Source organism: Triticum urartu, chromosome 7A, assembly GCF_056163025.1.
Source record: "Triticum urartu cultivar PI428250 chromosome 7A, HENAU_Tu73, whole genome shotgun sequence".
NCBI classification, from domain to species: Eukaryota; Viridiplantae; Streptophyta; class Magnoliopsida; order Poales; family Poaceae; genus Triticum; species Triticum urartu.
In genome coordinates this window covers 110,269,910-110,297,736 of record NC_141879.1, presented here as the reverse complement: position 1 = coordinate 110,297,736, position 27,827 = coordinate 110,269,910, and the positions used below count along the sequence as shown (strand labels likewise).

At 46.2% G+C, this 27,827-nt stretch overlaps 2 protein-coding genes across 2 annotated transcripts; both read right to left on the bottom strand.

Moving 5' to 3' along the window:
• Nucleotides 1-593: 593 nt before the first annotated feature.
• On the bottom strand, nt 594-4,686 carry CBL (cystathionine beta-lyase). Its single transcript, XM_048686501.2, has 12 exons — nt 4,345-4,686; nt 3,985-4,097; nt 3,056-3,126; nt 2,870-2,961; nt 2,690-2,777; nt 2,490-2,601; nt 2,272-2,368; nt 2,092-2,173; nt 1,627-1,744; nt 1,352-1,459; nt 1,137-1,239; nt 594-930 (listed from the first exon to the last, which is right to left on the bottom strand). The coding sequence occupies exons 1-12, from the start codon at nt 4,604-4,606 to the stop codon at nt 755-757; spliced, it is 1,422 nt and encodes a 473-aa protein (XP_048542458.1). The 5' UTR covers nt 4,607-4,686; the 3' UTR covers nt 594-754.
• A 5,855-nt stretch (nt 4,687-10,541) lies between these two features.
• On the bottom strand, nt 10,542-13,466 carry LOC125521668 (GDP-fucose transporter 1). The gene is made up of 2 exons (XM_048686718.2): nt 13,111-13,466; nt 10,542-11,751 (listed from the first exon to the last, which is right to left on the bottom strand). Exon 2 carries the CDS (start codon nt 11,735-11,737, stop codon nt 10,709-10,711), a length of 1,029 nt encoding a protein of 342 aa, XP_048542675.1. The 5' UTR covers nt 11,738-11,751; nt 13,111-13,466; the 3' UTR covers nt 10,542-10,708.
• Nucleotides 13,467-27,827: the final 14,361 nt, after the last annotated feature.

Below are 27,827 nucleotides of genomic sequence, written 5' to 3'. Positions count from 1 at the left end.
CACAAAAGGCACTAGCATTGTTGTGAAATAAATTGCTCGCACAAATAGGACGGTCTAGAGAGGTTGCAAGCTAATACTCACAAAAACGAAAACAATCCAATCTTATACAAAAGGAAAAGGATTTGGTAAGAGAAATCAACTGCGGCCAACTGAAAATCATATTCGTACGCGATTTCATTCAGATCAAGAAAAGTCAGTCAAGTCAGTTCACAGAGAACACGAGGCAAAACATGTTGCACAAGAACATCACAGTTCTTTGATACACTACAAAAGGATGGTCACATTATTCTTCATCGGCACACCAATGACCATGAACAATCCAGTCTCCAGATGTATACACACTCACCTGCACAGACGAAAAACACCATATACAAAATACACAAGCGCCTACGCGGATCAATCCGACGAACCAACTACACACTCCTTTGCTCCCCATCAACCAACAGTCATGTCAGTCCTTCCTACTTGAGCTACAAAGCCGTCACAATGGCAGCCAAGAAAAATGAACATGGGCAGAACCAAGTTTTGATGTTGTGAAGTTTATGCATGTTGTTACTTGTCAGTTGGCCTCAGGGTTTTTCTGTTGAAGCCTGTGACGAACAACACATACAGTCACGGGCTTGTCATTTCAGAAAATACTCATGCAGAAGTTTATTATTACTGTTGCAGCTTAACAAATGAATCACCAATGCATATCACATCTACAACTTGATTAGCTAGAACCCGAAGCGCCGTAGTCCAGATTTTGTATGATCTATGCTGGACCAGACCTGAGCGCGTAATCAAGATCAGCTATGAGGTCATCCACGTCCTCAATGCCCACCGATATCCGTACTAGATCATCAGTCAACCCACGTTCCTCTCGCACCGAGGAAGGGATGCTCGCGTGCGACATGAAGCAGGGCAAGCTTATGAGTGACTTCACACTTCCTGCATCGGCATGTAGATTCAGTGAGCAAGAATGAGCAAAACTGCACAAGGCTCTGAAACTGATCCTCGAAGAAACTAGTATGATAATGGATCAGCTTTGTAGAGGTTTTCTAAATGGAGTATGTTGGGTGATAAAATGGATACAGTAGTAAGGTGATTCCTGGAAGGAGGGTGGAGGCGTGGAGCAGGTACAAAAGAATGCTTACCGAAGCTAACTGTTACGTTGAAGTACTTGGTCGTCTCAACAACATGCTTTGAGAGAGACAATGAACCAGTTTGGAAACTGAGGACAGAGCCCGCTCCCTTTGCCTACACAAGAAGCAAATGCAAGAACAACATATTAGAAAGTGTTCTGGAAGACCTGAAGGCTGGAGAATCACTAAAGCTGCTTAATGCAGCCAACATGAAAACCGGTAAGCACCTGAGAGTAGTGTAAAGATCGGCCAGGATGATCAGGAAGTCCAGCATAATTCACTTGCTTGACCCTTGGATGAGAAGCTAAGAATTCAGCAATCTTCTGGGCATTATCCTACCAATAATAAAGTCAACATCAGCGTCCTAAGAAAATGTCCATAACAAATGAAATGAATCAGAACTATACAAAGTTGCTAGCAGCATTTTATGAAGCCCTCAAAAAATTTCAAAAACCAATATGTAGTTCAGCAAACAAGTTATTTTATCACAACAAAGTTCCACCTGTTGCTTTTCCACCCGTAAGGCCATGGTTTTGATCCCTCTCAAGCAAAGCCAACAATCAAAAGGTGCCAAACCAGAACCTTCAGCGTTTTGTAGAAATGCAATCTCCTTAGCCAAGCTGTTAGCAGTTGGAACAAGTATTAATTTGAGAGATCATAGCTATTTCAATTAACTCTATAAATTTGAAGGAGCATTTAGTAGCCATATTCAGTAAGAAACAGAGAAACAGCCTGTTAGTGTTTAAGCCAGCAGCTCAGAAGCATTCATGTCACACAGTAATTAACAGGGAACAGGTAATACAGAGTTTATTTGAAAACAAAATGGTAGCAAGAAGTAGAGTTTACCAGGAGACACAGACACGTAACTATGATTATATTATACAAACATTCAAGGATGAAAAATATTTATCATTCAAAAGAGGCAGCGTGGTTATTAGTGATGACAAAGATGACCCATAGAACAGACCTTTCACCCTTTACAGCAAGAATTCCAGCCATAAGATCACTGTGTCCAGCTATAAATTTGGTAGCTGAGTGCATCACAATATCTACACATACGACAATAGATTGTCGTGAATTAGACTAAAATAATATGCATGAGATGATATGATGTTGTTTTCAGTTAAGTGCTTAAATGATTCTATACCTGCTCCAAGTTCTATAGGCCGGGATAGCACTGGAGACATGATACTGTTGTCCACCAAAACAAGAGCACCATGAGAATGAGCTATCTCTGAGATTTTCTGTGAAGTACAAAAAACACTGGAGAGGGTAAGAATGTTATCTAAGAGTGTGTATCTGGATTAATCAAATCTTTATATGCATTCTTCATGATAATTGAAATGCATACATCAACACTATTACCTTTATATCAGTAATTTGTTGACGAGGATTGGTGGGACTTTCAAGCCAAACTAGTCTAGTCAAGGGTCCGATTGCAGCAGTCACGTCGTTAATTTTAGTTGTATCGACCCGTCTATCATGTCACAATGCATATGATACTTGTAAGTGAGCGAGAAAAAAACAGCAAGAGAATGGTTCCACTAAAGAAAGGAAGAACTAACTTTACTACAATTCCATTTCTTGGGACAACTTGTGAGAGCAGACGATCAGAGCCACCATATATATCCTCTCCAGCAACTATTTCTTGTCCTAAGAATTGTGCGTTTGGCCAATGAATTCATTAAGTGCATACAATGATAATCTGAAACACGATCGTAAGAAAGTAAATGTCAGCTACTTACCAGCCTGAAGGAGGTGTGTTACTGCAGCCAGTGATGCCATCCCACTAGTGAAGCAGAATGCTTGGTCTGCCTTCTCGAGCTTAGCCATAAGGCTGAATGTGTGATAAAATTTATCAATACCACTGAACAATGCACATATTTACACTGCATACAGTAAATAAAAATAAGCAGTAGACTGAGAGTGACCTCTGGAGAACATCACGAGTAGGGTTGCCACTCCTAGTATAATCATAAGGTCCATTAACTGTTGCTGAAGGCTGGAAAGTAACATTTAGGGGTAAGCTACTAGGAACAAGGGTGCAAACTATGGGCCAGACTAAACTAGGTATACACTATAGTTCTTCAGTCAAACCGAATAACAACTGTTCCAAGACAATTTAACAGTAGTGATATTTTCATACTACAATTCCTATATAAATAAAAATATGATGATAAGGAAAATGTGTCAAGTTCATTCAGTAATTAGACCGTAGTATTGTTGAGGGACAAACAAGAAAAAGATGCAATAACAAAATCAAGATAAGATACGATGAATTACTACAACTAGGTAATTCGGTTTGCCAACTAAAATTTCAGCAACCGGTATACATGGTGGGTAACATTTAAGCACAATGTCTCCTCTAGTCTAATCTACTAGAATTCTTCAGACTTCCAGGCGATTGAGATTTGTCTTACAAAATGATTAACAATCAAACTATTGCAACCAACCAAAAGTTTCCAGACATGCTTGAGAACTCAATTCCAAACGATAGAAAGGCACTAAACCCCTAAACTGCCAACCGATTAGGCTTGGCACCACCGCCGCCGCCTACTACTATGAAATATCGTCATCATAACTAGTACTCCCTCCGTTCCGAATTACTTGTCTTGGATTTGTCTAGATACGGATGTATCCGTTCCGAATTACTTGTCTTGGATTTGTCTAGATACAGATGTATCTAGACTCATTTTAGTGCTAGATACCTCCGTATCTAGACAAATCTAAAACAAGTAATTCGGAACGGAGGGAGTAACAATGTGCTCTCAAACAGCAATAAAGCACATTGAGAATGCATTGGTGGAATTTACTTCTACACAGTTGCCAGATGCCACCGTCTGTTGGCAACCCTAGTTACCTGCTTGAAGGTGGCCGTCTGGTACAGCGGCGTGCTGAGAGCCCCATAATTGTCGAACGAATTCTCGAAGCTGGTCAGTATCGTCGCCACGCTCGGCTCCTTCCTCCCCAAACCTACACCAAGAAGACAAACATCACACACTAATTCCACCAGAACAAGCACAAAGCCCCACTCCCTCCGTTCCTAAATATGTCTTTTTAGAGATTTCAAATGGACTACCATATACTGATGTATATAGACATATTTTAGAGTGTAGACTCACTCGTTTTGCTCCATGTATTCACTTGTTGAAATCTCTAAAAAGACAAATATTTAGGAACGGAGGGAGTACAAATTCAAGCTGAACCCGCTCAAACCCACCATCGCCCGAGGATTCGACGGCCCCAAATGCCTCTACCGATACCGCGGACGCGCTCAGGTCGCGCTCGGAGTCGCCGGAGGGCCCGGCGATCGCCGCTGGTGCCGCCGCCATGCGGTGGGAGAGCGCGAGGCGCGGGTGGGCGAGGCGGGGCGCCTGGGCGGAGCTGGGGCTGGGGTTCGGGCACGGGAGGGAGGAGGGCGGGTTGGAGTGGAGGAGGAAGAGGCGGGCGGTAGGGGTGGCGGCGGCGGCGGCGGCGGCCATGGTTGGACGGAGTGGGGAAGCGGGAGGGAGTGGGTTTGATAGCGAAGTGGCACCGGGTTGGGGGAGGGCTGACGGGTGGGGTATTGTGGTCAGTGGAACGGATCGTTGATGCTTTTGCGGAATTGGGTATCGCGTCTAGATTCACTGGATCGGCTTTTCGGTTGGCTCACGGGTAAAATGGGCTGCGTGGGTGCGCATGCCGTGCACTATCGGTTTTGGAGAGAATGCAAAAAAGAAAAAATTAGAGAACTTAAAAAAAAAACCTTTTTAGAGCATCTATAACCGCATATGATAAATATGACCTCTCAAACACCGGCGGACAATTACCACAACTGCATCCGAACATATCATACAAAATTCTTAAATCTATACAAAAGCATGCAAAGAAAACAAACCTACATACTACGTAGATAGTTAGCAAAAAAAAAAACATACTACGTAGATCACCTAGCTACTCCTCGTTGGAGATGTCGACTATCTCCGTACCCGGCTCCGGGTACATGTGCGGCAGCTGCAGCTCCGGGGCCTCCTCCTTTATCTCTGCGTCGAGTTCGACGAAGAGCGCGTCGGTCCCCGCCCGCTCTTGCCAGAAGAACTCCCGGTTGGCTTCCACATAGGCCCTCATACTGAATGGACTCCAAAATGGCCTGCTGCTCTGCCATCTCCGCCGCTTCGGTGATGGCAAACTCCGCCTCCGCCTCCTCTATGTTGAACCGCAGGGCAGGCTGTTCCGCCTCGTCCTCTTCCGGATCCGCCACCTCCATCGGCTCCGGCAGCTGCTCTCCCTCCTCCTCCTCCTCCTCCTCCTCCTTCGGCTCCGGCGAGTCCGGAGGCAGCCCGGCAGCGAGGCGAGGCGTGCATCTCCTCCGCGATCTGCCTTCGACGCTCCGGCGTGAGCATAGCATACATAATACTAAAAGTTGTCACATTGTTGCAACTAGGGGATATAAAGTGTAATTTGCTCTATTGCTTGGAACAATTGAAATGACAAAAGACCCGAAGAAGTACACCATCATCTTTTTGATAAAACACCAAGGCAATGGACGCAAAACACTCGGTCACTCACACCATACTCACGCATCACCTACTAATTCAAGGCTGACAAAGTCGCAACGTCGTGCAAAGTTCGGGCACAGGTATCGTCTGTGTGGCAGTTTCAAAGTCACAAGCGCCTAGTTGTTGACGTCTGCTGAATGTATAATTCACATTAAGAGCATCTTCAACAGGCGCCGGTCGCGCTACGCGCAAAAAACAGATATACTGCACGCGTATCGGCTGGTTTGGTGCGGCCGCGTTAAAATACAGCGCGCGCGTCGCTCCAGCAGCGCGCCAAAATGCAGCGCGCGCGACTCGCCGGTGCATTGCATATGGTATTTTTCAACACAAAATGATGAACATTTTCAACACAATAAAATTTTCACACAAACAAGTTGATGAAGTTCATGCTCACAAGTTTAAAATCATACCCACAAGTTCATCCAGCCAAGTTCAAAATGCAAATCAAGTTCAATACACAAAGGAAAGACACATCATTCCTCGTCCTCGTCCTCGTCCTCATCTTCGGAAGACGATTTTTCTGCCTCCGAAGATGAATCTTCCTCCCTCTCCTCATCGCGCTCCGCATCACGTGAAGCTCCGACGATGTTGGCAAGATCTTTAACGGCATCTTCATGGGAATTTGTGCGAGGAGGCTCATCGAAAGACATTCCGCCCATGGCGGGCGGAGGTGCACCCATGTCTCCCATGAGAGAAGCAAAACTCATGTCTCCCGTCGTGGCTATAGCGTCGGGGGGTGCTCCAAAGCCAGCCATGCCTCCCATTGCACCTAAACTGCCCACGGTACCTCCGAAAACCACCCATGACACCCATGGCGCCGAGGCCACCGCCACCCATGGCGCCGATGCCACCGCCACCCATTGCACGAACCATGACTCTTTTTTGGATCAAGACTTCTTGTTGGGCAAGATTGACATACTCCTTTTGCGCCGCATTGAGGTTAGTTGTGTCCAAGAAGAACAAGTGCTTCTCCCATTCCAACAATCTAGTTCGCTCCTCATTGCTCACCTTCCTCTCCTCCAAAGCCACCTTCCTCTCCTCGGCCGCCACCCTCCTCTCCTCGGCCGCCAACCTTCTCTCCTCGGCCGTGGCATCTTGAGTCCTTGCCATTTTCCTCGCCTCGTTGGCTTCTTTTCTTGCCTTCACAATAGCTTCCATAACATTTTTGAGCTCATCATCTCCTTTCCTCTTCTTTTCGGTTTTGTCTTTCTTGCACCCATCCGACCGCTTTGGCTTCGAGTATGAAACCGAGTTGGGTGTGGAGCTTCTCTTGCCGTCATCACTTGATGCATCATCCTCATCATCATCATCCAACTTAATTGTTCGCTTCCGTTTGTCGCTCAAATGCAAATCATCCAAATATTCACGCTTCTTCCATTTCTCATCATCCTTCAACACATCATAGCAATGAGGCAAGGTAAATACCCTTCCTTTCTTGATCTTCCCCTTCTTGGTTTTCCTCTCCTCTTCTTTGAACAAGTTTTGCGCAATGTTGTACTACATGAAAACAAAGCAAGTTAGCACCAACAACAAGCAAAACAAAGCAAGTTTAGCACCGACATGTAAGATGAAATGGCACTTACTCTATCATCCTCATTTGTGCCACTTGGGTTCAACTTGTCAACCGCCTTTTGACAGGCCGCCCACCTTTGACAATCCGAGTTGATTGTCGACCATCGGGACCTAAGTGATCGGTTGGAGCGGTCAATTCTACTCACGTTGCGAGCATCAAAGTGTTCCTTCATCCGGTTCCAATAAGCATCTCTACTTTGATCACCTCCAACAGATGGATCCCTCGACACTTGCAACCAAGTATTGCATAGTAAGATGTCATCGGCGTTGGTGTAATTGCCCGCTCTTCCTTTTGGTGCGTCGACAATGCCCTCACCCTCCTCGTCCACCTCGAACTCATGGTCTTCAAAATGCATGTCATTGGTTTGAGACCAATGCGAATTGTTGGAGTCAACACCCATCGTTGACATGTATGTATCATCATTGAGACTACAAATTTTTTTGCACAATGCAAATAAGCTATCTATATGTGACGAATGCATTCAAAAAATAAAAAAAATGAAAAGTTAGAATTTTTTTTACCTTGGAAGCATTTCGTCGAACATGTTGTGTGCGCCGGCCGCCGGCTCAACGAGTGAGCTTGCCGGCGCTTCGGCAGCCGCCGCGCCCGTCGCACGCCCCGCAAGCTTCTTCCTCTTTGCCTTGGAGGTACCAGAGCCGTCCGCCGCCTTGTTTTTCTTCGTCGATGTCTTGCCCTTCTTTGGCCGCGCCGCATTGGGGAGCTTTGAGGAGGAGGGGGCGGTGGCTCGGGCCGGCGCCGGCGCGACGCCACCCGCCGCCGAGGTCATCCGCGGCGGCATGAAGAGGCCGCGCGCGAGGCCGCTCGTCGGAGGAGCTCCGGCGGAGGCGAGGCCAACGCCACCCGGGCTAGGGTTTGTGGCGGCGGCGGGGGGGAGGGGGTCGCGGCTATAGGACGGGGTGAGCGGGGTGCCGGCGCGTGCATCCATGGGTGCGGGTCGCCGACGCCGGCGCGCGCGGGGCTTTGGAGGGGGAGAAGAAGAGCGCAGCGCGAGCGTCGTGTGTGCCGCGCGCGGAAGCGGGCGCCGCAAATACACCGCGCGAGGTACCGCTTCCTAGCGCGCGCCCAACTGCTTATAACGCGCGCGCGGTTATTGCGCGCCCGCTGGAGCCATCCGCCGGGTTGCACGCGTGCTAAAACGGGGGATTTTGCGGCGCGGCGCCTGTTTAGCGCGCCTGTTGCAGATGCTCTAATAACACACCGAAGCGTCAAACCTGGCGGGCTAGGGGGCACAATAACTATCCTAACCATCGACACACCATCATCTGTGAGCCTGAGATTACAAACATCGCCCATTGCCATTGAAACTGAGCAGTGGAGCCCATATGTAAACTTAGGGCATGTACAATGGTGCTATCTTAGGAGTGCCACGTAGGATAAATAATGAGGTGGAGGAGAGAGAACTCATAAGAGAAGGCTTGTCTTCTCTTATTTAAGATAAGACAAGAGATGATCTCTTAGCCCAATATGTCTCACCATATTTTTAGGAATTGCTAGTTATTAAAGATAAGGCTAAGAGATGACCCATTGTAGACATTTTTCTTTGTCATCTCTAAATTACATGCAAAACTTAAGATAAGACTATCTTATCAACCATTGTACATGCCCTTAGTGAGGCCACCCCTCCCCCCCTCTCTCTCGCGACCGCGTCACCCCCACCCCCCACCCCCCGCGGGCGACCGGCCTCCTCCCTCTAGGCCCCCCTCCCTCCTCCCTTCTCGCCGTCGTCGCCGGCGCCCGCGGCCGGCTTGGCCCCGGGGCTGCTGGTGGCGGCGGCCTCCTGGCCCTTCCCCTCCCGGTCGCTCTCCGACGCGGGCGGAGCTGCTCCGGGGGGTGCATCTAGGCGGCGGCGGGGCTCCGTGGCGCATGCAGGCGAGCAGCTAGGCAGCGGCGACGCCGTTGGCAGCGGCGCGGCGCGGCGGCAGGATCTGGCATCGTCCGCTCGGCCCAAATCTGGGCCCTTCGGGCCCCATCTTGGCCTGGGCGGGCCGGTGGCGGGGATGGTCTCCGGCGTGGCTTCTGGGAGGCGGGGGAGACGCGACGAGTGGCTGGGTGTCGGCGGCGCCGACACCGGCCTGTTGCATCGCAGCCGACGGGGCTTAACGGGCCCGCTTCGGGCCTGGCTAGGCCAGGGGTGCCCCGCTGCCGCGTCCGGACGGCTACCGCGACGGTGCCGGAGGCACGGGCCTCCCGCACGACGGCGGTGGAGGTGGTTCCCTCCCGCTCGGCGTCGGTGTTGCTGCTCCCGTCGTGGTGAGCTTCTCTCCGGTCCTCTCGGCCTCGTGGTGGTGTTCGTAGTGAGGCGGCGTGGGCGGCGGCGCTACTGCGTTGGCGCATGGTGATGGGCGACGGTTTGGCGGGTCGGTTCCGTCCGGTTGGGTGGTTGGGGTTGGAATGCGGGAGAAATCCCTGCCGGCTTCGGCCCCGACGCGGTGACACCTGCGGGTGCCACCATTCCTTCCTAGAGGGTGTCGATGGTATCCAACCCCCACCTCCCTCCACGTGCACGGGGAAACCCGAGGACTCGTCCGGGCAACAGCATCGTCGGCATCGCATCCTTTCTTGGAGGCGCTGCTTGGTACGCAGCGGTTCGAAGCCTCGGTCTGTGGTGGTCTGTATCCGGTGGGCGCCGCGGTGGCGGGTCATCCGCGCTTTGCCAAGCTGCCGTGGTTGGCTTTTGTTTCTTCTTCTTTTTCTTTTGGTGTGTTGTGCTGCTCGCCACAGCGATATTTGTATTCGGTGTTGGTTGTTTTGGAATGCAAAGCAGGGGAAACTCTTTTTCGGTACGTAAACTTAGTCGTCATGGTCTATTCATTTGGACAGCTGTCCAGATAGTATTAAGAGCCAGGAAACTCACTTCACTGCAGGTCTGCGGCTAAATATATAAAATGTTCAAAATTATGTACACCGTCACTCCACCAAAGAGATATACTATGGGAGTAAAGTACCAATGCATGAAGCTGATAGCATAAAAGCAATATTACTATGCGACTAAAGTATTGTAAAAGAGAGTACTCAACAATTCTACATCGCCGGAAAACCATCAACTCAAAAAGACTGAGGTTTACGCTGCAAATGATTAACCGATACTGCTGTAAACTGTTGAGGTGATTTCTCTACCAATAATATGCAGTGTACAGAGTTGTTGCTGCTGTAGACAGCAGAAACCCTTCTATATAAGGAGACCCAATAGACATCACTAAACGACTACATGTTCATGAAAAAAGGCAGATGATTTTAGTAAACAACACAATAGTAGTAGCATAAACAACCGGGAATAAGACAATGGGAACAAAAATAATTCTAGTATGTAACTTGTGATGTGAGTGTGTGCCATCCTTCAACAACAAAACACGTCCTGAATTGTCTGTATTACATAGTTATAACAAGTTTTGAAGACTCGGTGTCTGTTGTAGACAAAAGGACAAAACTGAGTACCTGCTAAACAACATGTATCAGGCATCTGAGTCCTTTGGAGACGAAACTAAGCTTTGCTTCTCCGGATCAAACTCAGCTTCATCATCGTCACCACGGCCTTTGTTAGCTACAGCCTCACGATGCGCTGGAGCACTTCCTTTACTTTTGACAGACTGCTGATAGAGTATCCCACCTGCCAGAGTGAAGAGCAAGCAAACCAAACCAAATGCATTTGCGTGCTTGTCCCAGATCATAACATTGATTGCAACTGTCAGGAACTTGTTGACGACCCCCGTCACTGTAAACGCCGTGGCAGAGACAGCTTTCCTTGCCGCGAAACCAAAGAAGCTAATGAGCACCCCGAACACGCAGGACAGTGACACAGCAACAAACGCGTCAAGTTCGAACCAGCCTTGGCCCCTTGATTCAATGGCTCTGAAGATGGACAGGTGCTCACCCGTCAGAACCCCAAACACGGGGGCCATTAGCAGTGAAAGAAGATTGTTGTAGATCACAAAGCCCCATGTGCTGAGACCCAGGTTAGTCACCATGTGCTTTATGTACACCATTTCAGTAGTTATGGTGATCAGATAAGCAACTGCCCACGAGTACGCCGTGAGGGTGAACCCTGAATCTGTCATCACATAGCCAACCGCGCCTCCCAAGATAATCACCAGGGACAAGAATGTGAGCTTTGAAGGACATGGCTGCTTTCGGAAGGTGGTGTCAGCGACAGCAACCAGCAGAGGGGTCAAGGATCTGAACACTATAAATGTATCGACATTGGCATGCTTCAGGAGGTGGGTGTTGGTGAATATGGCGAGGTAGAAGACAAGAGCAGCAGGCGCATACTTTTTGGCAGTCTGGAAGTTGAAAGGCTCATGGTAGAGGAAACCGAGCTTCCCAAGGCTCCAAACTCCAACCACGGATGTCAAGTATTGTAGGGCAGTGAGGAGGCCAGGGTAACTGAACTTGGTGATGGCGTACTTGTTAATGATCGCAAGCAAGCTCGAGCATAAAGCATATCCTAAAACGAGGCTGCTTGTCGCATAGGCCGGCTTTGCCATGAGGAAAGATTTATCTGCATGGTAGGTACAATGTAAGAAAAGGGAGTCTACAACTAATAAATGTGAAGCATGATGTGATGCACAATGTTGATAGGGGACTAACAGAAAAACTGCTCTGGAAAACAAGTGCCAAGACTATCTGAATTCATGTGCAGAAATGAGACCATTCATGATTTGTGTGACTTATCTATATTTATTTCCCTAGGCACGTCCATGATTAATTTCTAGGTGGTGAGGCATAGTCCAAATATTCTATCCAATAGCAAATCAAGTAATACAAGAACAATTCTGCAATCAGGCTAGTGAGAATATATGACAAAATTGAACACCTCCTACAATCTACAGCTAAACATCTCAATGAAGGTAGAACAGGGATCTCAAATGAAGCCATTAAGGTTAAGAAAGAACTCCAAACAAGTTATTAGCATGTACTTGTAGTAGTTTAAGCCAAAAATAACTGACATTTCCTTTGCCCAGACAGGTGACACATGGTGACATGGCTATTATCAGACAAAATAAATACTATGATCTGAAGTGAGATTAAAAGTATGATAATCGATTGCCGATCTCTGAGACAATAATTCATCTGCCAATACACTTTTGAGAAGTCGAAAGCTAATGAGTGATAAAGCTTTTGCAAAGGCTTGAAGGGTGTTAATATAAAAATGATTTGCCTCATTCATATATTTTTTGAAATATCTGAATCCTTTTCGCTTTGACCGGCATGAAAGATATGTTAATGGATCTTCTAAAAGTACACTCATCATACATGCTCTACATACAATATGTGAGATTCTTCTAATTTCTAGCAACGGTGGTTCGGTAATTTTATGTCAAGTGAAGGAACAAATATGATAAGAGAGTTTGCACGACCGCACATAAGTGAATAATAAAGCAAGTATGTGTTTGCTTCTTGACCTGGAAAATGGGCTTGCTGCATAAAAGGACAGACAAAATTAAGGGCTATATAAATTTATGAATTATAACATTTATTTGAATTTCATCTTAAAATGCAAATACACTTTTATCTTACTTGTAATCTCACTCCAGAATCATGAACCTCAGGTGCTAGTTTCTAGGGTGATAAACACGTGCTTATCATGAATCAGATTTGCCTTATATATTTCACTAAACAAGCTCCACACTACATATTTAAGATGCAAAATCAAATATGATAAAAGACATACCAGCAAGAAACAGCCGCCCAGATGCACAGTTTACTCGGCAAGTTCGGGTTATTTAATAAAACCGAGATTTCGAATTCACATGAACCTCAGGTGCTAGTTTCTAGGGTTTTACCGAAATGGGGAACAGAAATATACCAGAGAAGCAAATGAGGAGGGGGAGGGGAGTAAATAGTGGAGAAGGCTCACCTTGAGACGCCCCGCTGGCGCCGTTCTCGGTCGCTGACGGGATGGCCTACTCTCGGCGGAGGCGGGGTCGAGGGTGGAGGGGAGCCGTGGCAGGGAACGGGAGGGCGGGCGGAGCGAGGCGGATCAGGGGCACGGCGGAGAGGGGCGGAGAGAGGCGCGGGCGCCGGGGCTTGGACGCCGGCGTCGCCTGCCGAGCCCACGGACGGAGTGGGGCGGAGGCAGGGGCACGGCGGAGAGGGACGGCGAGGGGCGGGCGGCCGGGCGCTGGGGCTTGGCCGCCGGGGTCTTGGACGGGAGAGACGAACAGGACGGGACGTGGGGGTTTGACTGTAAAATTTTCTTTCACTCGGGAACTTTATTGACTAAAACGGGTTCTTATTACAGCTGTACAGCAGGCCAAGAAAAGAAACTAGAGAGTGCAATTCAGCACCCCGCGGTTTGGACAACACATTCCAAAAACGGGTTTCAGAGCCAGGTAGGCCTCTTTTGACTTTGAGATCTTCAAATATTGCTGATGTGCTTTGCTGAGTGAAGCCTGGAATATGTATGACCGATGCTCATGGCAATTTGTGTTTTGTGTTCTCCCTCTTCCAATCTTGCATTAAGATGGTATATATATGCGTCGAGATTGTTGCTGAACCTCTTGGTTGATTTGTGTCTCTTCGGTCTACATCATCGTCTGTGCTGCATAGATAACCTGCAGGGGTTTGCGGTTCTTTTGCAAAATTGCAAGAGAAAAAGTGAGTGATAATCTGACTCATCATCATTGCTTATTATGCATTCTTTGTTCAGGTGGGTTGACCTGCGACAAAAGCTCTCGTACCTGTTGGAATAGGTCCTCCTAACAATCAAACTTTCGAGCTCCCGCATGAACTTCCTTTTCTTCTTAGTTTTGAGTTAAGAGCCGCTTTACAAATCTGAAGGATGTATAATTGTGATTTCGAACAAAGAAAAGTCTATAAACACTCAGACATACATATGCTAAAACATCTTCATGTTGAGCTTGATAAATAGAAGTCTGTTTTCTTTTCATAAAACCTCGTCATGGGACGGGTTGCTCCCACATTACATTGCGAAGAAGAGAATTGATCTAGTTAATGCAGTAAACCTGGAAAAAAAATCCAAACAGCCCACTGATGATTAAGAAGTCCTGATGAAAATCACACATGCACAACTAAAAAGCAGACGACTCCAAGTTTTAGACAGAGTTCGGTAAGTCTTTGGTAACAATTGCATAATCAATTTTTTTGTGGGGTGCATAAACAAAGTTGTTGTTTCGAAGTTTCAGATATCGCCCAACCATTCATTAATCCCACAGACTAGTACATACCATTAGCCTTAAGGATTGAAGTCCAAAAGGCCAATTTGGGGGCATTATCGCTACTTCTCTAAAAACAAGCATTAGAAAAATACTTAATTAGCCTTTAAACTATTTTTAACCATGATACTAGGATCTTGTAACCCTAGACCTCAATATCCTTAAGCTGGGGTCAGACTAGTCTATAGAAACAATACCCAAGAACCTATAGTTTCATATGCAATCCCTCGATCATCTTTGTAACCCCTATACATAATCAATGCAACCGAGCATTATGGTTTTACCTCCGCAGTGAGGGCCTAAACCTAGAAAGGAACTTATATGTTTCCCATCCAATCTACTTGTCCGACCAGGATGACCTATTGAGGGATTTGTCGAAAATAACTCAGACAATCGCATCTTTTGATGGCATTATCTCGCTTATAACAAGGCAATCTTCCGACTCGCTGAAGCGTCTACAGCCGTGCAAGCATATGGGGCGGCCCAGTGCACGGGAGGCCACTAAATGAATATATTACATTTTTTTGCATAAAACATTTTCAAAAAGGTTAACGAAGCATTTGAAAAAAATGTTAAATGTACATAGAGAAAATGTTGCTCATGTATACAAAAATATTGTAATGTGTGTGAAAAAGTTGATCATGTAGGTAAAAAGTGTTAATCCAAGCATATGAAAAAAATTTAAAAAGTATTTGGAATTTTTTAATCAAGCATTTTAAAACTGTTAAGTGTGTACAGAAAAATGTTGGCCAGGTATTAAAAAATGTTAAATGTGTATAGAAAAATGTTGACCATGTATCCATAAAATTTTAAGCTTGTATTTAAAAATGTTAATCAAGCATTTAAAAAATGTTAAATGTGTACGGGAAAAATGTTGACCATGTATACATAAAATGTTAAACTTGTATTTAAAAATGTTAATCAAGCAACATTCAAAAAATGTTAAAAGTGTGTAGGAAAAATGTTGACCATTTAAAAAAATGTTCATCTACTACCTCGTTCCAAAATATAAGGCGCCGATTGACTTTTCTAGTCTTACTTGCACAATTTTGACTATGATTTTCACGTATTGTATGTGTACACAATCAGTATACATACATATGAAATAAAACTATTTTGCAAGACAAATACGACGATGCCATTTATGCATTTTCAATTCTTGTACTTTCATAGTATATATTAGTGATCAAAGTCATGCATCAAAGATCATGCAAGGTCAATCACGCCTTATATTTTGGAAAGGAGGGAGTATTTTAAAAATGTTAATCAAGCATTTGAAAAAAAAATGTTGACCATGTATTGAAAAAAATGTTCAACTTGTATTTGAAAAATGTTAATCAAGGACATGAATTTTTTTGTAAAATGTGTATAGAAAAAGTGTTGACCATCTATTCAAATAATGTTAATAAGCTATTTGAAAAATGTTAACCAAACATTTGAAAAATGTTAAATGTATATAGAAAAAATGTTGACCATTTATTCAATAAATGTTCTTGTATTTAAAAAATATTAAATTTGTACCAAAAATGTACTCCCTCCGTCCCATAATATAAGAGTGTATTTGACACAACACTAGTGTGAAAAACACTCTTATATTATGGGATGGAGGGAGTATTAGATATATATCAACAATGTGTATGGAAAAACAATGAAAATGTGAGAGTAAACAAGAGAAAACAAATGAAAAAAAGAGGGGAAAACGAAAAAAAATATATAAAAAGCTAGTGAAAAACGAAAAAGAAACAAATAAAACCAAGAAAAAATAATGAAAATAAAAAACCAGGAAAATAGAAAAAAACCTAAGAAAACACAAAAAAACACAAAAAAACAAAAACCAAAAAACCTAGAAACCAGTAGAAACCGTCTCAAGGTCGCGACCTACTAATTTAACACGAATCCTGCATGCCCCTTTTTCTTCAATCTAATTTATTTTTGGTATGCGCAAATGGGCTGGCCCGCAACTGTAGATGATTCAGGCGAGACCGAAGGAAGACTCGCGACAAGCGAGATATAGCCTTTGCGGGAAAACGAAGGGAGCGATGTAGCCGTGGATTTTCAGGGCTTGGTACTGAAGAAAAGAGCCTGGGATGGGCCGTCGACCCCGAAGGACTACCCATTAACATACTACTTGTAAAGATGTTGATCCTCGGAAAAAAAGGAAAGGGTACACAATCTACTTACCCCCATGTATCATGATCTTGGCTCCTTTCTAAACGAAAGAATGATCTCGCTCCCGCCACACACACACCTCAATTATTAGTATACTAGTTAACTATTGACACTGCCATTAACTACCCGCAGTGAAGGAGAGAATGTGAAATCGGGGCTATCGATCGATCCATCAGGGAATGTCGGCGCTAGATGGGTGAGTGATCAAGGAACCCATCCAACAAAACACTGCTCTTTTTTAACATAGTACAAAGCATATGCCCACATACACTGAAACGTCTCCTCCCACTAAATAAACATCATGAGAAAAATACAACCACCAGTGCGAAGTTTAGGATTTGAGCCCTGGTGGCTGGTTCCATCAGAAGAAACCTAACCATCATACGAGGTAAGTTTAGTTCGCCCAACAAAACACCGCTATCGTCTAGAAACCGTCTCTTTTTCTTTTAACAAGGTCGCGACCTACTAATTTAACACGAATCCTGCACGCCGCTTTTTCTTCAATCTAATTTCTTTTTGGTATGCGCAAATGGGCTGGCCCGCAACTGTTGACGATTCAGGCGAGACCGAAGGAAGACTCGCGACAAGCGAGATATAGCCTTTGCGGGAAAACGAAGGGAGCGATGTAGCCGTGGATTTTCAGGGCTTGGTACTAAAGAAAAGAGCCTGGGTTGGGCCGTCGACCCCGACGGACTACCCATTAACATACTACTTGTAAAGATGTTGATCCTCGGAAAAAAGGAAAGGGTACACAATCTCCTTACTGTTGGAAATATGCCCTAGAGGCAATAATAAAAGGATTATTATTATATTTCCTTGTTCATGATAATTGTCTATTATTCATGCTATAATTTTATTATCCGGAAATCGTAATACATGTGTGAATACATAGACCACAATGTGTCCCTAGTGAGCCTCTAGTTGACTAGCTCGTTGATCAACAGATAGTCATGGTTTCCTAGCTATGGACATGAGGATGTCATTGATAACGGGATCACATCATTAGGAGAATGATGTGATGGACAAGACCCAATCCTAAACATAGCACAAGATCGTATAGTTCGTTTGCTAGAGTTTTTCCAATGTCAAGTATCTTTTCCTTAGACCATGAGATCTCGTAACTCCCGGATACCGTAGGAGTGCTTTGGGTGTACCAAACGTCACAACGTAACTGGGTGACTATAAAGGTATACTGCGGGTATCTCCGAAAGTGTCTGTTGGATTGACACGGATCAAGACTGGGATTTGTCACTCCGTATGACGGAGAGGTATCTCTGGGCCCACTCGGTAATGCATCATCACAATGAGCTCAAAGTGACCAAGTGTCTGGTCACGGGATCATGCATTACGGTACGAGTAAAGTGACTTGCCGGTAACGAGATTGAACGAGGTATTGGGATACCGACGATCGAATCTCGGGCAAGTAACGTACCGATTGACAAAGGGAATTGTATACGGGGTTGCTTGAATCCTCGACATCGTGGTTCATCCGATGAGATCATCGAGGAGCATGTGGGAGCCAACATGGGTATCCAGATCCCGCTGTTGGTTATTGACCGGAGAGCCATCTCGGTCATGTCTACATGTCTCCCGAACCCGTAGGGTCTACACACCTAAGATTCGGTGACGCTAGGGTTGTAGAGATATGAATATGCAGTAACCCCAAAGTTGTTCGGAGTCCCGGATGAGATCCTGGACGTCACGAGGAGTTCCGAAATGGTCCGGAGGTGAAGAATTATATATAGGAAGTGCAATTTCGGCCATCGGGAGAGTTTTGGGGGTCACCGGTATTGTACCGGGACCACCGGAAGGGTTCCGGGGGTCCACCGGGTGGGGCCACCCATCCCGGAGGGCCCCATGGGCCAAAGTGGGGAGGGGAACCATCCCATAGTGGGCTGGTGCGCGCCCCTTGGCCCACCCCATGCGCCTAGGGTTGGGAACCCTAGGGTGGGGGGGCGCCCCACCTGGCTTGGGGGGCACTCCACCCCTTGGCCGCCGCCCTCCTAGGAGATCCCATCTCCTAGGGCCGGCGCACCCCCTAGGGGGCCTATATAAAGGGGGAAGGGAGGGGGCAGCCACACCCTTGAGTCTTGGCGCCTCCCTCTCCCCTGCAACACCTCTCCCTCTCGTAGTAGAACGGCGAAGCCCTGCTGCGGTGACCCCTGCATCCACCACCACGCTGTCGTGCTGCTGGATCTTCATCAACCTCTCCTTCCCCCTTGCTGGATCAAGAAGAAGGAGACGTAACGCTGACCGTACGTGTGTTGAACACGGAGGTGCCGTCCGTTCGGCGCTAGGATCTCCGGTGATTTGGATCACGTCGAGTACGACTTCCTCATCCCCGTTCTTTGAACGCTTCCGCGCGTGATCTACAAAGGTATGTAGATGCAATCCGATCACTCGTTGCTAGATGAACTCATAGATGGATCTTGGTGAAACCGTAGAATTTTTTTTGTTTTCTGCAACGTTTCCCAACAGTGGCATCATGAGCTAGGTCTATGCGTAGTTCTCTTTGCACGAGTAGAACACAATTTGTTGTGGGCGTAGATGTTGTCAACTTTCTTGCCGCTACTAGTCTTATTTTGCTTCAGCGGTATTGTGGGATGAAGCGGCCCGGACCGACCTTACACGTACGCTTACGTGAGACTGGTTCCACCGACTGACATGCACTAGTTGCATAAGGTGGCTAGCGGGTGTCTGTCTCTCCCACTTTAGTTGGAGCGGATTCGATGAAAAGGGTCCTTATGAAGGGTAAATAGAAGTTGACAAATCACGTTGTGGCTTTCACGTAGGTAAGAAAACGTTCTTGCTAGAACCCTTTTGCAGCCACGTAAAACTTGCAACAACAATTAGAGGACGTCTAACTTGTTTTTGCAGCAAGTGCTTTGTGATGTGATATGGCCAAAGTTGTGATGAATGATGAATGATATATATATGTGATGTATGAGATCATGTTCTTGTAATAGGAATCACGACTTGCATGTCGATGAGTATGACAACCGGCAGGAGCCATAGGAGTTGTCTTTATTTTTTGTATGACCTGCGTGTCATTGAGAAACGCCATGTAAATTACTTTACTTTATTGCTAAACGTGTTAGCCATAGTAGTAGAAGTAATAGTTGGCGAGCAACTTCATGGAGACACGATGATGGAGATCATGGTGTCATGCCGGTGACAAGATGATCATGGAACCCCAAGATGGAGATCAAAGGAGCTATGTGATATTGGCCATATCATGTCACTATTATTATTTGATTGCATGTGATGTTTATCATGTTTTTGCATCTTGTTTACTTAGAACGACGGTAGTAAATAAGATGATCCCTCATAATAATTTCAAGAAAGTGTTTCCCCTAACTGTGCACCGTTGCGACAGTTTGTTGTTTCGAAGCACCACGTGATGATCGGGTGTGATAGATTCCAACGTTCACATACAATGGGTGTAAGACAGATTTACACATGCAAACACTTAGGTTGACTTGACGAGCCTAGCATGTACAGACATGGCCTCGGAACACAGAAGACCGAAAGGTCGAGCATGAGTCGTATAGAAGATACGATCAACATGAAGATGTTCACCGATGTTGACTAGTCCGTCTCACGTGATGATCGGACACGGCCTAGTTAACTCGGATCATGTTATACTTAGATGACGGGAGGGATGTCTATCTGAGTGGGAGTTCATTATATAATTTGATTAGATGAACTTAATTATCATGAACTTAGTCTAAAATCTTTACAATATATCTTGTAGATCAAATGGCCCACGTTGTCCTCAACTTCAACGCGTTCCTAGAGAAAACCAAGCTGAAAGACGATGGCAGCAATTATACGGACTTGGTCCGGAACCTGAGGATCATCCTCATAGCTGCCAAGAAAGATTATGTCTTAGAAGCACCGCTAGGTGACGCACCCATCCCACAGAACCAAGACGTTATGAACGCTTGGCAGACACGTGCTGATGACTACTCCCTCGTTCAGTGCGGCATGCTTTACAGCTTAGAACCGGGGCTCCAAAAGCGTTTTGAGAGACACGGAGCATATGAGATGTTCGAAGAGCTGAAAATGGTTTTTCAAGCTCATGCCCGGGTCGAGAGATATGAAGTCTCCGACAAGTTCTTCAGTTGTAAGATGGAGAAAAATAGTTCTGTCAGTGAACACATACTCACTATGTCTGGATTACATAACCGCTTAACTCAGCTGGGAGTTAATCTCCCGGATGACGTGGTCATTGACAGAATCCTTCAGTGGCTTCCACCGAGCTACAAGAGCTTTGTGATGAATTTCAATATGCAGGGGATGGAAAAGACCATTCCTGAGGTATTTTCAATGCTGAAATCAGCAAAGGTAGAAGTCAAAAAGGAACATCAAGTGTTGATGGTCAATAAAACCACCAAGTTCAAGAAAGGCAAGGGTAAAAAGAATTTCAAGAAGGACGGCAAGGGAGTTGCCGCGCCCGGTAAGCAAGCTGCCGGGAAGAAGCCAAAGAATGGACCCAAGCCCGAGACTGAGTGCTTTTATTGCAAGGGAAGTGGTCACTGGAAGCAGAACTGCCCCAAATACTTAGCGGACAAGAAAGCCGGCAACACAAAAGGTATATGTGATATACATGTAATTGATGTGTACCTTACCAGTATTCGTAGTAGCTGCTGGGTATTTGATACCGGTGCGGTTGCTCACATTTGTAACTCAAAGCAGGAGCTGCGGAATAAACGGAGACTGGCGAAGAACGAGGTGACGATGCGCGTCGGGAATGGTTCCAAGGTCGATGTGATCGCCGTCGGCACGCTACCTCTACATTTACCCACGGGATTAGTTTTAAACCTCAATAATTGTTATTTAGTACCAGCTTTGAGCATGAACATTGTATCAGGATCTCGTTTAATTCAAGATGACTACTCATTTAAATCCGAGAATAATGGTTGTTCTATTTATATGAGAGATATGTTTTATGGTCACGCTCATATGGTGAATGGTTTATTCTTAATGAATCTCGAGCGTAATGCTACACATATTCATAGTGTGAATACCAAAAGATGTAAGGTTGATAATGATAGTCCCACATACTTGTGGCACTGCCGCCTTGGTCACATAGGTGTCAAACGCATGAAGAAGCTCCATGCAGATGGACTTTTAGAGTCTCTTGATTACGAATCATTTGACACGTGCGGACCATGCCTCATGGGTAAAATGACCAAGACTCCGTTCTCAGGAACAATGGAGCGAGCAACCAACCTATTGGAAATCATACATACTGATGTGTGCGGTCCAATGAGTGTTGAGGCTCGCGGTGGCTATCGTTATGTTCTCACCCTCACTGATGACTTGAGTAGATATGGGTATGTCTACTTAATGAAACACAAGTCTGAGACCTTTGAAAAGTTCAAGGAATTTCAGAGTGAGGTTGAGAATCAACGTGACAGGAAAATCAAGTTCTTGCGATCAGATCGTGGGGGAGAATACTTGAGTCACGAATTTGGCACACACTTAAGAAAATGTGGAATAGTTTCACAACTAACGCCGCCTGGAACACCTCAGCGTAATGGTGTGTCCGAACGTCGTAATCGCACTCTATTAGATATGATGCGATCTATGATGTCTCTTACCGATTTACTGCTATCATTTTGGGGCTATGCTTTAAAGACTGCCGCATTCACTTTAAATAGGGCTCCGTCGAAATCCGTTGAGACGACACCGTATGAATTATGGTTTGGGAAGAAACCTAAGCTGTCGTTTCTAAAAGTTTGGGGATGCGATGCTTATGTCAAGAAACTTCAACCTGAAAAGCTCGAACCCAAGTCGGAAAAATGCGTCTTCATAGGATACCCTAAAGAAACTGTTGGGTATACCTTCTACCTCAGATCCGAAGGCAAGATCTTTGTTGCCAAGAATGGGTCCTTTCTAGAGAAAGAGTTTCTCTCGAAAGAAATAAGTGGGAGGAATGTAGAACTTGATGAAGTATTACCTCTTGAACTGGTAAGTGGCGCAGCTCAGGAAAATGTTCCTGTGGTGCCTGCACCGATTAGAGAGGAAGTTAATGATGATGATCAAGATACTTCAGATCAAGCTCCTACTGAACTTCGTAGGTCCACAAGGACACGTTTCGCACCAGAGTGGTACGGCAACCCTGTCTTGGAAATCATGTTGTTGGACAACGGTGAACCTTCGAACTATGAAGAAGCGATGGCAGGCCCAGATTCCGACAAATGGCTAGAAGCCATGAAATCCGAGATAGAATCCATGTATGAAAACAAAGTATGGACTTTGACTGACTTGCCCGAAGATCGGCGAGCCATAGAAAATAAATGGATCTTTAAGAAGAAGACACACGCGGATGGTAATGTGACCATCTATAAGGCTCGACTTGTCGCTAAGGGTTATCGACAAGTTCAAGGGGTTGACTACGATGAGACTTTCTCACCCGTAGCGAAGCTGAAGTCCGTCTGAATCATGTTAGCAATTGCCGCATTCTATGATTATGAGATATGGCAAATGGACGTCAAAACGGCATTCCTTAACGACTTTCTTAAGGAAGAATTGTATATGATGCAGCCGGAAGGTTTTGTCGATCCTAAGAATGCTAACAAGGTGTGTAAGCTCCAACGCTGAATCTATGGGCTGGTGCAAGCATCTCGGAGTTGGAACATTCGCCTTGATGAGATGATCAAAGCATTTGGGTTTATGCAGACTTATGGAGAAGCCTGCGTTTACAAGAAAGTGAGTGGGAGCTCTGTAGCATTTCTCATATTTTATGTAGATGACATACTTTTGATGGAAAATGATATAGAACTTTTGGACAACATTAAGGCCTACTTGAATAAGAGTTTTTCAATGAAGGACCTTGGAGAAGCTGCTTATATATTAGGCATCAAGATCTATACAGATAGATCAAGACGCCTCATAGGTCTTTCACAAAGCACATACCTTGATAAGATATTGAAGAAGTTCAATATGGATCAGTCTAAGAAGGGGTTCTTGCCTGTGTTGCAAGGTGTGAAATTGAGCTCAGCTCAATGTCCGACCACGGCAGAAGATATAGAAGAGATGAGTGTCATCCCCTATGCCTCAGCCATAGGTTCTATTATGTATGCCATGCTGTGTACCAGACCTGATGTAAACCTTGCCGTAAGTTTGGTAGGTAGGTACCAAAGTAATCCCGGCAAGGAACACTGGACAACGGTCAAGAATATCCTGAGGTACCTGAAAAGGACTAAGGAAATGTTTCTCGTTTATGGAGGTGACGAAGAGCTCGTCGTAAAGGGTTACGTCGACGCTAGCTTCGACACAGATCTGGATGACTCTAAGTCACAAACCGGATACGTGTATATTTTGAATGGTGGGGCAGTAAGCTGGTGCAGTTGCAAGCAAAGCGTTGTGGCGGGATCTACATGTGAAGCGGAGTACATGGCAGCCTCGGAGGCAGCACACGAAGCAGTCTGGGTGAAGGAGTTCATTACCGACCTAGGAGTCATACCCAATGCGTCGGGCCCGATGACTCTCTTCTGTGACAACACTGGAGCTATTGCCCTTGCCAAGGAGCCCAGGTTTCACAGGAAGACCAGGCATATCAAGCGTCACTTCAACTCCATTCGTGAAAGTGTTCCAGAATTCCATGGGTGTTCGATTCATCACAATGTAACTAGATTATTGACTCTAGTGCAAGTGGGAGACTGTTGGAAATATGCCCTAGAGGCAATAATAAAAGGATTATTATTATATTTCCTTGTTCATGATAATTGTCTATTATTCATGCTATAATTTTATTATCCGGAAATCGTAATACATGTGTGAATACATAGACCACAATGTGTCCCTAGTGAGCCTCTAGTTGACTAGCTCATTGATCAACAGATAGTCATGGTTTCCTGGCTATGGACATGGGGATGTCATTGATAACGGGATCACATCATTAGGAGAATGATGTGATGGACAAGACCCAATCCTAAACATAGCACAAGATCGTATAGTTCGTTTGCTAGAGTTTTTCCAATGTCAAGTATCTTTTCCTTAGACCATGAGATCTCGTAACTCCCGGATACCGTAGGAGTGCTTTGGGTGTACCAAACGTCACAACGTAACTGGGTGACTATAAAGGTATACTGCGGGTATCTCCGAAAGTGTCTGTTGTATTGACACGGATCAAGACTGGGATTTGTCACTCCGTATGACGGAGAGGTATCTCTGGGCCCACTCGGTAATGCATCATCACAATGAGCTCAAAGTGACCAAGTGTCTGGTCACGGGATCATGCATTACGGTACGAGTAAAGTGACTTGCCGGTAACGAGATTGAACGAGGTATTGGGATACCGACGATCGAATCTCGGGCAAGTAACGTACCGATTGACAAAGGGAATTGTATACGGGGTTGCTTGAATCCTCGACATCGTGGTTCATCCGATGAGATCATCGAGGAGCATGTGGGAGCCAACATGGGTATCCAGATCCCGCTGTTGGTTATTGACCGGAGAGCCATCTCGGTCATGTCTACATGTCTCCCGAACCCGTAGGGTCTACACACTTAAGGTTCGGTGACGCTAGGGTTGTAGAGATATGAATATGCAGTAACCTGAAAGTTGTTCGGAGTCCCGGATGAGATCCTGGACGTAACGAGGAGTTCCGGAATGATCCGAAGGTGAAGAATTATATATAGGAAGTGCAGTTTCGGCCATCGGGAGTGTTTCGGGGGTCACCGGTATTGTACCGGGACCACCGGAAGGGTCCCGGGGGTCCACCGGGTGGGGCCACCCATCCCGGAGGGCCCCATGGGCCAAAGTGGGGAGGGGAACCAGCCCATAGTGGGCTGGTGCGCGCCCCTTGGCCCACCCCATGCGCCTAGGGTTGGGAACCCTAGGGTGGGGGGCGCCCCACCTGGCTTGGGGGGCACTCCACCCCTTGGCCGCCGCCCCCCTAGGAGATCCCATCTCCTAGGGCCGGCGCACCCCCTAGGGGCCTATATAAAGGGGGGAGGGAGGGGGCAGCCACACCCTTGAGTCTTGGCGCCTCCCTCTCCCCTGCAACACCTCTCCCTCTCGTAGTAGAACGGCGAAGCCCTGCTGCGGTGACCCCTGCATCCACCACCACGCCGTCGTGCTGCTGGATCTTCATCAACCTCTCCTTCCCCCTTGCTGGATCAAGAAGGAGGAGACGTCACGCTGACCGTACGTGTGTTGAACACGGAGGTGCCGTCCGTTCGGCGCTAGGATCTCCGGTGATTTGGATCACGTCGAGTACGACTTCCTCATCCCCGTTCTTTGAACGCTTCCGCGCGTGATCTACAAAGGTATGTAGATGCAATCTGATCACTCGTTGCTAGATGAACTTATAGATGGATCTTGGTGAAACCGTAGAATTTTTTTTGTTTTCTGCAACGTTCCCCAACACTTACCCCCATGTATCATGATCTTGGCTCCTTTCTAAACGAAAGAATGATCTCGCTCCCGCCACACACACACCTCAATTACTAGTATACTAGTTAACTATTGACACTGCCATTAACTACCCGCAGTGAAGGAGAGAATGTGAAATCGGGGCTATCGATCGATCGATCAGGGAATGTCGGCGCTAGATGGGTGAGTGATCAAGGAACCCGTCCAACAAAACACTGCTCTTTTTTAACATAGTACAAAGCATATGCCCACATACACTGAAACGTCTCCTCCCACTAAATAAACATCATGAGAAAAATACAACCACCAGTGCGAAGTTTAGGATTTGAGCCCTGGTGGCTGGTTCCATCAGAAGAAACCTAACCATCATACGAGGTAAGTTTAGTTCGCCCAACAAAACACCGCTATCGTCTAGAAACCGTCTCTTTTTCCTTTAACAAGGTCGCGACCTACTAATTTAACACGAATCCTGCACGCCCCTTTTTCTTCAATCTAATTTCTTTTTGGAATGCGCAAATGGGCTGGCCCGCAACTGTCGACGATTCAGGCGAGATCGAAGGAAGACTCGCAACAAGCGAGATATAGCCTTTGCGGGAAAATGAAGGGAGCGATGTAGCCGTGGATTTTCAGGGCTTGGTACTGAAGAAAAGAGCCTGGACTGGGCCGTCGATGCCGACAGGCTACCCATTAACATACTCATCGTAAGTATGTTGATCCTCGAAAAAAAAGGAAAGGGTACATAATCGACCTACCCCATGTACCATGATCTTGCCTCCTTTCTAAACGGAAGAATGATCTCGCTGCCACCACAGACACCTCAATTATTAGTATACTAGTTAACAATTGACAGTACCATTAACTACCAGGAGTGAAGGAGAGAATGTGAAATCGGGGCTATCGATCGATCGATCGATCGATCAGGCAATGTCGGCGCTAGACTGTCGAGTGATCAAGGAACCCGTCCAACAAAACACCGCTCTTTTTAACATAGTACAAAGCATATGCTCATATACACTGGAACGTCTCCTTTCACTGAATGAACATCGTCGGAAAAATGCGAGCACCAGTGCCAAGTCTAGGATTTGAACCCTGGTGGGCTGGCCGCATAAGAAGAAACCTAACCATCACGCGAGTTAAGTTCAGTTAACCCAACAAAACACTGCTATCGTCTAGTAAAGGGCTACGCTTGATTCTGAGAAAGAAAGCAAAGGCAAAGGGTACACGATCCACCTACCCCATTTACCACGATCTTGCTTCCTTTAAAAAAAAAAGATGATGATCTCGCTCCCACCACACACACACAGCTAAAATTTTGGGACGGGGGGAGTACTAATTAACTAGTGGCGCCATTAACTACCAGCACTGAAGTAGTAGAGAATGTGAAACCGGGAGAATAGATCGATCGATCACCGTGCGGCAGGGAATGTCGGCGCTAGGATAGCAGCAGCTGCTAGCTGGTGCCCTCCGCTCTGTCTGTCTGGTGATGATGGCGCCGATCTAGCCTGCCAGCCAGCCAGCAGGATTAGATGCTTTACCCAATTCTGACTTTTGTGTCTCGTTTCTCCCTTTTCTAGTCTATTCGTCTCCGCGCTTCATGCATGCAGCTTCCTCCCCCACATTCTACTCAACCCCAATGATCCCATCTCTGCAGGTCTTGTTTATTCGGTGGCTAATCATCTCGGTCGGTCGCCAACGACTCACATGCCGTCCCCGCCCGCGAAATCATACATACGGCCAGGAGCTAGCAAGCTAGCAAAGCTAGGGACAACTGGGCCGATTTGGAGTGGTAGGTGAAGGCGCCGCTTTCGCGTTGCAGACCCTGGAAAACGATCCATCGATTGG

What these genes read in the sequence shown, in the direction of transcription:
- CBL (XM_048686501.2), bottom strand. Translation starts at nt 4,606, where the DNA reads ATGGCCGCCGCCGCCGCCGCCGCCACCCCTACCGCCCGCCTCTTCCTC. An exon ending in ACTCGTGATGTTCTCCAGAG is followed by an intron (nt 2,962 to 3,055) that starts GTCACTCTCAGT and finishes TCACACATTCAG; the next exon opens with CCTTATGGCTAAGCTCGAGA. An exon ending in TACGGGTGGAAAAGCAACAG is followed by an intron (nt 1,460 to 1,626) that starts GTGGAACTTTGT and finishes TATTATTGGTAG; the next exon opens with GATAATGCCCAGAAGATTGC.
- LOC125521668 (XM_048686718.2), bottom strand. Translation starts at nt 11,737, where the DNA reads ATGGCAAAGCCGGCCTATGCGACAAGCAGCCTCGTTTTAGGATATGCT.